General features: G+C 46.4%; 1 protein-coding gene across 1 annotated transcript in view; it reads right to left on the bottom strand.

Annotated features, from left to right (window-relative positions):
* LOC144511515 (aggrecan core protein-like) overlaps positions 1-13394 on the bottom strand; it is a 61122-nt gene that overhangs the window by 25975 nt on the left and 21753 nt on the right. Inside the window, exons 10-12 of the mRNA XM_078241900.1 lie at positions 10553-10788; positions 2323-4130; positions 1605-2191 (exon numbers count right to left, since the gene is read on the bottom strand). Coding sequence (XP_078098026.1) covers positions 1605-2191; positions 2323-4130; positions 10553-10788 — 2631 coding nt within the window. The remainder of the gene's footprint in view (positions 1-1604; positions 2192-2322; positions 4131-10552; positions 10789-13394) is intronic.

Here is a 13394-nt window from a genome sequence, read left to right as displayed (position 1 = left end):
AGGAAACCGGAGCACCTGGAAGAAACCTGCACAGACACGGGGAGAACGGGCAAACTCCACACAGACAATCACCCAAGGCTGCAATCGAACCCGGGTCCCTGGAGCTGTGAGGCAGCAGTGCTAACCACTGTGCCAGCATGCTGCTCATGAAAGAATTTTAAAAAAATATATTTACTTAAATAACCTCTTGGCCCATATTTGTTATGAAACATTAAAAAGAAACTTGGAAGTATACTTTCTCACTGATATTCCTGCACATTTTGGAATTTTCTTCATTCAAATATTCATCATTTGCAGTCAACACAAAGCATTTCAGCACTTAGCTTCAGATCAACTTTTCACGTCCAAGTTGCAGGGCTAGATCTACAGTTTGATCCCTCTGAGGACCTGGGTTCGAATCCCACAATGGCAGATGGCGAAATTTGAATTCAATGTCTAATGATGATCCATTGTCGATTGTCATAAAAACCCATTTGGTTCACCAATGCCTTTTGGCAAAGAAAGTCTGCCTTTCTCACCTGGTCTAGCCTACAAGGAAATGCGGCATGTTCGCTACAACTCTCACCCATTTTTACAGATGCACCATAGAAAGCATCCTTTCCGGATATATCACAGCTTGGTATGGACCCTGCTCTGATCAAGACTGGAAGAAACTACAAAGGCTTGTGAATGTAGCCCAATCCATCACGTAAACCAACCTCCCATCCATTGACTCCATCTACACTTTCCACTGCCTTGAAAAAGCAGCTAGCATAATCAAGGACCCCACGCACCCTGGGACATTCTCTCTTCCACCTTCTTCGATCGGGAGAAAGATACAAAAGTCTGATAACACGTACCAACAAGAACAGCTTCTTCTCTGCTGCCATCAGACTTTTGAATGGACCTACCTCGCACTAAAGTTGATCTTTCTCTACACCCTAACTATGACTGTAACACTACATTCTGCACTCTCTTCTTTCCTTCTCGATGAATGGTATGCTTTATCTGTATAGCATGCAAGAAACAATACTTTTCACTGTATACTAATACACGTGACAATAATAAATCAAATCAAATTCTACTTTGGGTGGGAGTGTCAGCTTAAATTCTTATGAATGGACCTACCATATATTAAGCGGATCTTTCTCTACACCCTAGCTATGACTGTAACATTAAATTCTATACCCGCCCCTTTCCTTCTTCCCTACGTACTTTGGGAACGGTATGTTTTATCTGTATAGCGCGCAAGAAAGAATACTTTTCACATGTGACAGAATTAACCAATGTTGTTGGGCGGGTGAGGCGGTAAAATTCCAGCCATTAACTCTGTGATGGCCTGGCAAGCTACTCAGCTGAAGGGCAATAAAAACTGGCCCTCCATCCCTTGAATTAATAAAAATAAAACAATGCGCAGCAGCGCATTAGATGGCATAAGGCTCCAGTCATTGTAAAATTGCACCTGACTTACTGTGAGCGCTGCCACATGTCATCCGCTAGGAAGTGATAAATTATACAATTCCACTGGCTTTTGGCTACGGGTTTCCATTATGCTGCTGGAACAACGCTTATTACAGAACCTATCTCCAAGTGAGGAAGATAATTTGAATCAAAACATTTAGTACCTTCTGCTATCGTCGGTTCAGCAGCCACAATTGTCACAACTTTTGGTGAGATTTGAGGTGGAACGGTTGTAAGTACTACTGGGGCAGCAGGAGTAACCTTTAACACCCCTACAGTCTCGGGCCCAATTGATATTTCTGTTTGGCTGGATGTTGCACTGTCTACGGACACTGGAGAAACCTCATCATCTTCAGGTACTTTCAATTCCACCCAGGTTACCTCCAGATGCGTTGGTCCAGTGCTCACTACTACATCAGGTAACGAAACATCTCCAGAAACGTTCGGAATAAGAGGTAAAGGTGTCACAGGGAGTTCACCACTGATTTCAGGAGCACCAGGCAGTTCTTTGCTAATTTGATGCACTCCTGAAAGATCTCCGCTAACTTCATGAATTCCTGAAGGTTCTTCAGCAACTCCTGAAGATTCTCCACTACCTTCAGGAATGCCAGAAGGTTCCTTACTTGTGTCAATAATTCTGGAAGTTGCAATAACAATTTGAGGAACTCCTGAAGGTGCCCCACTGCCATCAAGAGCTCCAGAAGGTTCTCCACTAATGTCATATGATTTTCCATTGGCTTCCAAATCCCCGCTAAAAATTGGAATCCCCGATAATTGTTCCTCAATGGGTCCTTCACCTGCTTCCACAAAATTAGATGGAATGGTTGGATATTCTTTATCTTCTGGAGTGATCAGGATTACCTCTATTTTAGGTGGCTCCACACTGATTTTTGGTAATCCACTAATGTCCAGTGTTCCAGATGGTAATCCACTGAAATCAGGTTCTCCAGAAGGTTCTCCGCTGGAAACAGGTTCTCCAGAGGGCTCTCCGCTGGAAACAGGTTCTCCAAAGGGCTCTCCGCTGGAAACAGGTTCTCCAAAGGGCTCTCCACTGGAAACAGGTTCTCCAAAGGGCTCTCCGCTGGAAACAGGTTCCCCAGAGGGTTCTCCGCTGGAAACAGGTTCTCCAAAGGGCTCTCCGCTGGAAACAGGTTCCCCAGAGGGTTCTCCACTGGAAACAGGTTCTCCAGAGGGCTCGCCGCTGGAAACAGGTTCCCCAGAAGGTTCTCCGCTGGAAACAGGTTCTCCAGAAGGTTCTCCACTGGAAATAAGTTCTCCAGAAGGTCCTCCGCTGGAAACGGGTTCTCCAGAAGTTTCTCCACTGGAAACGGGTTCTTCAGAAGGTTCTCCGCTGGGAACGGGTTCTTCAGAAGGTTCTCCGCTGGGAACGGGTTCTCCAGAAGGTTCTCCGCTGGAAACGGGTTCTCCAGAAGGTTCTCCGCTGGAAACGTGTTCTCCAGAAGGTTCTCCGCTGGAGATGGGTTCTCCAGAGGGTTCTCCGCTGGGAAAGGGTTCTCCAGATGGTTCTCCGCTGGAAATAAGTTCTCCAGAAGGTTCCCCACTGGAAACAGGCTCTCCAGAAGGTTCTCCGCTGGAAACGGGTTCTCCAGAAGGTTCCCCACTTGGAACAGGCTCTCCAGATGGTTCCCCACTGGAAACAGGTTCTCCGGAAGGTTCTCCAGAAGGTTCCCCCAAAAGAACAGGATCTCCAGAAGGTTCTCCACTGGAAACAGGTTCTCCAGAAGGTTCTCCACTGGAAACAGGTTCTCCAGAAGGTTCCCCACTGGAAACAGGCTCTCCAGAAGGTTCCCCAGAAGGTTCCCCACTTGGAACAGGCTCTCCAGAAGGTTCCCCACTGGAAACAGGTTCTCCAGAAGGTTCTCCCAAAAGAACAGGTTCTCCAGAAGGTTCTCCACTGGGAACAAGTTCTCCAGAAGGTTCCCCACTGGGAACAGGTTCTCCAGAAGGTTCCCCACTAGGAACAGGTTCTCCAGAAGGTTCCCCACTGGGAACAGGTTCTCCAGAAGGTTCCCCACTGGGAACAGGCTCTCCAGAAGGTTCCCCACTGGGAACAGGCTCTCCAGAAGGTTCCCCACTGGGAACAGGCTCTCCAGAAGGTTCCCCACTGGGAACAGGCTCTCCAGAAGGTTCCCCACTGGGAACAGGCTCTCCAGAAGGTTCCCCACTGGGAACAGGCTCTCCAGAAGGTTCTCCACTGGGAACAGGTTCTCCAGAAGGTTCTCCAGAAGGAACAGGTTCTCCAGAAGGCTCTCCAGAAGGAACAGGTTCTCCAGAAGGCTCTCCAGAAGGAACAGGTTCTCCAGAAGGTTCTCCAGAAGGTTCCCCCAAAAGAACAGGTTCTCCAGAAGGTTCCCCACTGGAAACAGGCTCTCCAGAAGGTTCACCACTGGAAACAGGCTCTCCAGAAGGTTCTCCAGAAGGAACAGGTTCTCCAGAAGGTTCTCCAGAAGGTTCTCCAGAAGGAACAGGTTCTCCAGAAGGTTCTCCGGAAGGTTCCCCACTAGGAACAGGTTCTCCAGAAGGTTCTCCAGAAGGTTCCCCAGAAGGTTCCCCAGAAGGTTCTCCACTGGGAACAGGTTCTCCGGAAGGTTCCCCAGAAGGAACAGGTTCTCCAGAAGGTTCTCCACTGGGAACAGGTTCTCCAGAAGGTTCTGCACTTGTATCAATTGCTGGCAGAAGTGTTACGTCTGTAAATCCTGAGAGAAAATACAAACAACTCTTTTAATTCATTGCGGAAAAATGGGTTATACTACACAGAGAGCACCACATTCTCCTATGTTTGAAAATACACTAGAGGGTTCATATCTGAATTTGGACACGCTCATTCCTAATCTCTTTGACAAAGTATATTTTTCAAAATAAAGCTTTTTTTAAGATACTGTACGGTCTATTCATTGCTCTACTTTTCCTAGACATGGGACTTTATCTTTGCACTCTGAATGAATGTTCATGTGAATCAGCCATTCAGCTGATTGCCCTTGTTAAAAGCATATATGGAATTGTGTCTAATTGTTCTGAATCATCAAATCAAAAATCTATCCCAGTAGGTATTTACAACACAAAACCTCAGACATGATTATGAGTCACAGAGTCATAGAGGTTTACAGCCCATGGAAATAGGCCCTTCGGCCCAACTCGTCCATGCCGCCCTTTTTTTTAAAACCCCTAAGCTAATCCCAATTGCCCGCATTTGGCTCAGGGACGGGAGGGCGAGACTGTGAATGGGGACGATGGAGGGACCCAAGAGATAGCGGTGCAGGAGCTTCAGTCCCTTGTCCAGCAGGTTTGAGATTCTTGCTCCCTGTGTGGACAAAACTGGGGTCTGTAGGGAGGATGAGCAAACTGACTACGGCATTGTGGTTTAGGGAGCCGTTCAAGTGGGGGGAGAAAAGACAAATGCGGTCACGGTTAGGGATAGCATAGTCAGGAGAATAGACTGGTGCCAGGGTTCAAGACATCTGCTCTCGACTGGAGAGGAACTTGTGGTGAGGGGGGAGGATCCAGTCATCATGGTCCACGTAGGTACCAACTACATAGATAGGTAGAACAGGGATAGAGGTTCTGTGTAGGCAGTTTGTGGAGTTAGGAACCAAATTAAAAAACATAACCTCGAAGGATTATCAGCTGATACACATGCAAATTGGCAATGGGTACATAAAATCAGAGAGATGAATATGCGGCTCAAAGGCTGGTGTGGGAGAAATGGGTTTCAGTTCGTGGGACACTGGCACCAGTACTGGGGAATGTGAGGGCTGTACTGTTGGCACTGCCTACATTAGAACTGTGAGAGGGCTTGATTTTCAATCTGGATCGGAAACCCATCACACGGATCACCGCCGAGTTCCGGCACTGTACCACTGACAGAGAGGGCTTTAAACTAAATAGTGGGGCCGAGGGTTCAGTTACATGGAAAATTAGGAAGTCAAAGTTAAAGGAGGTAGGAGTACAGATTAGTGATGAGCCTGAGAATATAAAGACTGACAAATCCCCAGGGCCTGATGGAATCTTTCCAAGGCTGCTCAGGGAGACGAGAGGTGAAATCGTTGGGCCTCTGACGCAAATCTTTGTCTCGTCACTGGACACAGGTGAGGTCCCAGAGGATTGGAGGATAGCTAATGTGGTCCCGTTATTTAAGAAGGGTAGGAAGGATAACCCGGGTAATTATAGGCCGGTGAGCTTGACGTCCGTGGTGGGGAAGTTGTTGGAGAAGATTCTTAAAGATAGGATGTATGCGCATTTAGAAAGGAATAAACTCATTAACGATAGTCAACATGGTTTTGTGAGAGGGAGGTCATGCCTCACGAACCTGGTGGTGTTTTTTGAAGAAGTGACCAAAATGGTTGACGAAGGTAGGGCCGTGGATGTTGTCTATATGGACTTTAGTAAAGCGTTTGACAAAGTCCCTCATGGTAGGCTAGTGAAAAAGGTTGGATCCCATGGGATAAAGGGGGAGGTGGCTAGATGGGTGGAGAACTGGCTTGGTCATAGAAGACAGAGGGTGGTAGTGGAAGGGTCTTTTTCCGGCTGGAGGCCTGTGACTAGTGGTGTACCGCAGGGCTCTGTATTGGGACCTCTGCTGTTTGTGATTTATATAAATGATCTGGAAGAAGGAGTAACTGGGGTGATCAGTAAGTTTGCGGACGACACAAAACTGGCAGGACTTGCAGATAGTGAGGAACATTGTCAGAGGCTACAGAAGGATATAGATAGGCTGGAAATTTGGGCAAGGAAATGGCAGATGGAGTTCAATCCTGATAAATGCGAAGTGATGCATTTTGGTGGGAATAATGTAGGGAGGAGCTACACGATAAATGGAAGAACCATAAAGGGTGTAGAGACGCAGAGGGACCTGGGTGTGCAAGTCCACAGATCTTTGAAGGTGACGTCACAGGTGGAGAAGGTGGTGAAGAAGGCATATGGCATGCTTGCCTTTATAGGACGGGGCATAGAGTATAAAAGTTGGGGTCTGATGTTGCAGATGTATAGAACGTTGGTTCGGCCGCATTTGGAATACTGCGTCCAGTTCTGGTCGCCACACTACCAGAAGGACGTGGAGGCTTTGGAGAGAGTACAGAGGAGGTTTACCAGGATGTTGCCTGGTATGGAGGGGCTTGGTTATGAGGAGAGATTGGGGAAACTGGGGTTGTTCTCCTTGGAAAGACGGAGGATGAGGGGAGACTTAATAGAGGTGTATAAAATTATGAAAGGCATAGATAGGGTGCCTGGCAAGGTGGTGGAGGCGGACACACTGGGAACGTTTAAGACTTATCTAGACAGCTATATGAACGGAGTGGGAATGGAGGGATACAAAAGAGTGGTCTAGTTTGGACCAGGGAGCGGCGCGGGCTAATTGTTCCTGGTTTCTCGTTTCAAGGCTTCATTCTACGATCATCTTGCTGGTGCCAGTACAGAGTGAGACTGCGGATAGTTGGGAACCTGTCTCGGGGGCAGGGAATTCATATGGTGTTCGTGGAAGTGGAAATGACTAGGGTTGGGAAGCATTTTCCGATCGGGGCCATTGTGATCTCCTGGACTCGTTTCGATCGCCTCAGGGGGTCGGAGAGGAATTTCCCAGATTTTTTTTTTTTTTCCCCATATTGGCCCTGGGGTTTTTCACTCTGGGTTTTCGCCTCTCCCTGGAGATCACATGGTCTGGAATGGGGGGGTGGGGGTAAGTTAATGGGTGTAATGAACAAAGCATCATAGCTGTGAGGGACAGCTCGGTGGATAGGATATTGGTATGTAGATAGGCTGGAAAATTGGGCGGGGATCCTGGATTCAGGATTCAATCCTGGACCGGGGAGCGGCGCGGGCTTGGAGGGCCGAAGGGCCTGTTCCTGTGCTGTATTGTTCTTTGTTCTTTGAGTGTCAACAGAAAGCAAAAGACAGTGACAGATCATATGAAAGTCATATTGCACCAAGGACTCGTACAAGAGGTGAGAAATTGGGTAATAAAACAAACTTAAAGGCTTTGTGTCTGAACGCACAAAGCATCCAGAGTAAAATTAATGAGTTAACAGCGCAAACAGAGACAAATGGATATGAGTTAGTGATGATTACTGAGACGAGGTTGCATGGAAACTAGGTTTGGGAATTGAATGTTCCAGGGTATTCAGTATTTTGGAAGAATAGGCAGGAAGGAAAAGGAGGTGGTGTAGCTTTGTTGGTTAAGGAAGAGATCAATGCTGTAGTGAGAAATGTTACAGGCACTGGAGTCCAAAACATAGAATCAGCCTGGGTCGAAATAAGAAAAAGCAAGGTAAAGAAGTCCCTGATGGGAGTAATCTATAGGTCCTCAAACAGTAGTTCTACAGTGGGACACAGCATAAACTAAGAAATACTGAGGGCTTGTAAGAAAGGTAGAGCAATAATCACGGATGATTTTAACATGGATATTGGCTGGAATAATCAAATTGACAAGAGTAGCCCTCAGGGAGAGTTCATTGAATATATTATAGATTGTTTTGTGGAGCAATATGTTGTGGAACCAACCAGGAAGCAGCCTATTCTAGATTTGGTATTATGTAATGAGGGCAAATAAATGATGCCATAGTTAAGGATCCTCTAGGAAAGAGTGATCATAGCATGCAAGAATTTCAAATTCAGTTTGAGGGTGAGATTAGACCCGAGTGGACTGGGCAGAAAGATTACAGGGCAGGACAGTTGATGAACAGTGGCAGATATATAAGAAGATATTTAAGTCCTCCCAACTTAAATATATTCCATAGAGGAGGAAAGGTTGTAAGAGTGGTGGTAGTGGGGGGGATTTGGGGGGGGGGGGAGATACCACGGCTAAGCAAGGAAGTTAAGGATAACATAAAGACAAAAAAACTAAGGCACACTGGAAGATGGAGAAATTAACAAAGGTAAATTATGAAAGAAAACTAGCGGAAAATATTAAAATGGACAGGACAGCAAAAGCTTCTATATGTATGTAAAAAGGAAGACTTTAGGTAAAGTGAATGTTGGTTCCATGGAAGATGAGGCTGGGGAGTTAATAGTGGGGAATACCAGGTGGACAGATTTTTAATTAGTAAGGGTTTGAAGGGTTATCGTGAATGGGCTGGTAAGTGAAGTTGAGGTTGAGATGAGACCAGCCATGATTGTATTAAATGGCAAAGCAGGTTCAAGGGGCTGGTTTGCCTCCTTCTGCTCTTAGCTCTTATGATATGATTTCTGAATTTAGCATGGCCAATCCACCTAACCAGCACACCTTTTGAACTGTGGGAGGAACCCCGGAGCACCCGGAGGAAACCCACGCAGACACGGGGAGAATGTGCAAACTCCCAACAGACAGACAGTTACCAAAGGTCGGAATTGAATCCAGGTCCCAGGCACTGTGAGGTGGCAGTACTAACCCACTGTGCCACCGTGCTGGATCCTGGAAGCTAAGTGGGAAATAGATGAGATGAATTATCTTTTGAAGTGAATTGAATATATTGTTCTGTCTGATGCAATGAAAAAGTCCAAGGCCAATTTCACCACCTAACCTTCCCTTCTCATCATTCTGTAAGTTCTGTGAAGGATTGACTTTTAGGCTAAAGCTCTGAAGGCTCTCTGCCACTATCCTTAACACGGTAGAAATCAGCTTCTTCCAGAGTGAAGGGATAAGATTGGAAATATACAAGTCAAAGAGACCATTGACGGAAGGTTGGGCTCCTCTAATATACAGCACGAGTTTGCTGGCTGCAATAGTCCATCAATAGTAGCTTCCTGTTCGTTGCTTCCAAATAATTAAGTCTTGTACTTACCAGGCTCAGTTGTGGGTGTTACTGCCACGAAGAATTTCTCAGTCTGTTCAGTTGTGAGATATTTATCTGAGATGACTTCAGTGGGAGGCTCAGAAACCAGAGGTACTGTAGTCCATTCAGGTGACAATAAGAACAAAGAACAAAGAAAATTACAGCACAGGAACAGACCCTTCAGTCCTCCAAGCTTGCACCAACCGTGCTGCCCGACTGAACTAAAACCCCCTACCCTTCCCGAGACCATATCCCTCTATTCCCACCCTAATCATGTACTTGTCAGGACGCCCCTTAAAAGTCACTATCGTATCTGCTTCCACTACCTCCCATGGCAGCAAGTTCCAGGCACCCATCACCCTCTGTGTAAAAAACTTGCCTCGTACATCTCCTTTAAACCTTGCCCCTTGCACCTTAAACCGATGCCCCCTAGTAATTGACTCTTCCACCCTGGGTAAAAGCTTCTGACTATCCATGCCCCTCATTATCTTGTAGACTTCTATCAGGTTGCCCCTCAACCTCCGTTGTTCCAGTGAGAACAAGCCAAGTTTCTCCAGTATCTTCTCATAGCTAATGCCCTCCATACCAGGTAACATCCTGGTAAATCTTTTCTGTACCCTCTCCAAAGCCTTCACATCCTTCTGGTAGTGTGGCGACCAGAATTGAACACTATATTCTAAGTGCGGCCAAACTAAGGTTCTATAAAGCTGCAGCATGACTTGCCAATTTTTAAGCTCAATGCCCCGGCCGATGCCCCATGCCTTCTAGACTACCTTCTCCACCTGCATTGCCACTTTCAGTGACCTGTGTTCCTGTACACCCAGATCCCTCTGCCTATCAATACTCTTAAGGGTTCTGCCATTTACTGGATATTTCTTATCTGTATTAGATCTTCGAAAATGCATTATCTCACATTTGACCGGATTAAATTCCATCTGCCATCTCTCTGCCCAAACTGATCTCATCGCTATCCGCAACTCCACCAACCTTTGTGTTGTCCACAAACTTAATAATCAAACCAATTACATTTTCCTCCAAATCATTTATATATATTACAAACAGCAAAGGTCCCAGCACTGATCCCTGAGGAACGTCACTTGTCACAGCCCTCCATTCACCTTCTGTGTCAGTCCGCTATGAGGAACCTTGTCAAAGGCCTGACTGAAGTCCATGTAGACTGCATCCACTGCCCAGCTTCATCAGTCATCTTTGTCACTTCCTCGAAAAATTCGATCAAGTTAGTGAGACATGACCTCCCCTTCACAAAACCTCAGGTGAGTGAGACATGACCTCCTTTTCACAAAACCTCAGGTTAGTGAGACACAACCTCCCCTTCACAATATCTCCACTTTTGGTGCCACTTGCGTTGCTATAGTCTCCTCAATCAAACCAAATGTAATAGTGGGCTCCCCTGTAGTCTCCACAACAAAGGTCTCAGTCCTACCTTTTTCAGCTTCCTCTGGCCTCACTGTCTTTTTTACTTCAAGCTCAAAATCAGGGGTTGGTGAGACCCTATCCATTCGGATCACAGGCACTGTCCGTTTCTCAATCTCTGGCTCTTCAGTAACCACAGGAACGATGGCTTCTAAAAAATAGTTTAAAAAAAGAATTTAAAACATTCTTTCACTGATGTGAGCGTTGCTGGTAGGCCTTGCATTTGTTGCCCATCCCAGGTTGCCTTTGAGAAAATGGTGGTGAACTACCCTCTTGAACCGCTACCTACCATGTGGTGTAGGTACATCTGCAGTGCTGTTAGAGCAGGAGTTCCAAGATTTTGATCCAGCCACAGTGAAGGAACGGTGATATAGTTTCAAGTCAGGATGGCGTATGACTTGGAGGGGAAATTACAGGTGGTGATGTTCCCATGCATCTGCTGCCCTTGTCCTAAGTGTTAGAGTTTATAGGTTTGGAAGCTGTCATCAATGGAACCTTGATGAGTTGCTGCAGTGCATTGTGTAGATTGTATACACTGCTGCTACTGTGCATTGGTGGTTAGGGATTGAATGTTTAAGGAGGTGGAGGAAGTGCCAATCAAGCAGGCTGCTTTGTCCAGCATGGTGTCAAGCTTCTTGAGTGCTCTTGGAGCCTCACTCATCCAGTCAAGTGGAGAATATTCCATCACAAAGTGCATTTACCCCCCGGGAGTTGTCAATGAGTGCAATGTCCCCATGACTTTCGAAGAAAATGTTTGAGATTGCAGTGAAGAAATTCCATGAGCTTTTCACAATCTCAAACTCCAATTTCAGCAAAATTATGGAAGTGGTCGCTTAAAGCATTCTTCCACCAAAGTTACGTGTGAAGATTGGTCGAAAGCCAACAGAAATCCTAAAGTGGCAGGTGTAGCACTGAACATTGACATGAACATTCAATAAAGATTAACTGTAAAACCCCAACCTTGTTTCTTCCACAATGAAGAAACGTCCCTAACACCCTGACAACCATCAATGAATGCCAACCATGAGGCAAGCCACAGTTAGGCAAGGATTGTCCAGCCCAGGAGCGTGCGGAAAGCCAGCCAAAAGTCCACTGACTTCATCCCGCTGGCGGGCGGAGCTGGAAAATCCCATCCATTGGGTGGGATTTTACAGCCTCGCTCATCCTGAAACCGTAAAATCCTGCCCGAGGTCAATAGATCTTCCCACTGTCCGCCCCACGCCCGCTCCAAATCCTGTGATGGGTGGGCAGTAAAATAACGGCCCTAGCGTCTGACTAAACAAGTCTCAACAAATAATGAGGATTATGAATAAAGGAAATCCGCCGTGATGTGAAATATTTACAAGTGAAATTCAAGTTTGGACAACATCTGTGCCATCTTTGTCCTCTCAATGATGTTAATGGTAATGAGGTTGGGTGGGAAAGTTGTGACAATGAGTTTCCTTGTTTCTTTAGAAGGCTATCTTTTAGCCTGTTGGTGAAAAGCTTCTCCCACCGTGGGATTGGACTTGTCTCCTGTGGGCATGTTAAATTTTAAGTGTAATCACGTGGGCACTGGCAAAAAGCAAAAAAGTGGAATTGGCACTCAATTCCTGTTCCCCTGTCCAGAATGGGATGCCACAATTAAAATTCCGCCCACTATCTTCGGTCCCCGACACACTATTGTTGCAATTATCCATTTTCTACAGTAATAACCCTTGTAGGTTCTTTGGGCTCGATTTTCAGTTGCCTGAGCGGGTGGTGGAGTGGTGCCGAGGTCAGGTGTGGGTACACTTTAAAAATAGCGCTCCCGGAAGGCATGCCAATACTGTGAAACCTCCAGAACACGCTCAAAATGTGAGTGGTGGTTTGTGTGGGTTGGGGGGAGGTTGTGTAGAAGAGCTGGCAGCCCCCTGGCCTCCAATTAAGAGTCTAATAAGCTCCTGGAAGAGCTTGCGAACAGGCCGGAGAGGACCAGGAGACCAGGAAAAGCAAACAGTCTGGTCATGATAAGTGTTCAGCTGTCAGGAACAATCGGTGAGCCATTATATGATGTGGAAAATGAATAAATGCAATGAAAAATAGGGTGATTCAAACAGAGAGCGTTACATACCATACAACTGAACATTTGGCCACTTGTTTACACCACCCGCTCTCTAATTTCCCGCTTCCTCTATTCTGCAAGGCAATGGCAAGCCCTCTCATGGCTGCCGTCTACCTGGGAGTATTGCAATCTACAACCAGTTCCCGCTTCCATGCCAGATGAGCACCACTGGGTGTGCCATCAACCTCACTTCTTGCCTAAATAATGGCTTGCTATTTGAAAATAGCTTTGTGTCAGTGCCGGAACTCGGCAATGATCCGTGTGTTGGGTTCCCAATCCAGGATTGAAAATCAAGCTATTTGGATTATGCTACCAATTTGGTATGGTTAGGGTGGGGGGCTGCTTTATTTTGTGGAACTATATTCATTAAAATTGGGCTTATAATACTGGAACTAATTTTGGCTTGGATCATTGGAGACAGCAGCGAGGGGAAACATTCATTCAATTTTTCCACACGAGGTCCAAATGTACAAACTCTCTGCATTGCACAGTGGCACAATGGTTAGCACTGCTGCCTCACAGCGCCAGGGACCCGGGTTCGATTCCCGGCTTGAGTCGCTGTCTGTGCGGAGTCTGCACTTTTCTCCCGTGTCTGTGTGTGTTTCCTCCAGGTGCTCCGGTTTCCTCCCACACTACGAAAGACGTGTTGGTTAGGTGCATTGGCCATGCTAAGT

Source organism: Mustelus asterias, chromosome 24 (assembly GCF_964213995.1).
Source record: "Mustelus asterias chromosome 24, sMusAst1.hap1.1, whole genome shotgun sequence".
Taxonomy (NCBI): Eukaryota; Metazoa; Chordata; class Chondrichthyes; order Carcharhiniformes; family Triakidae; genus Mustelus; species Mustelus asterias.
Note: the sequence above shows the minus strand (reverse complement) of the source record. Positions and strands in the feature narration are given on the sequence as shown.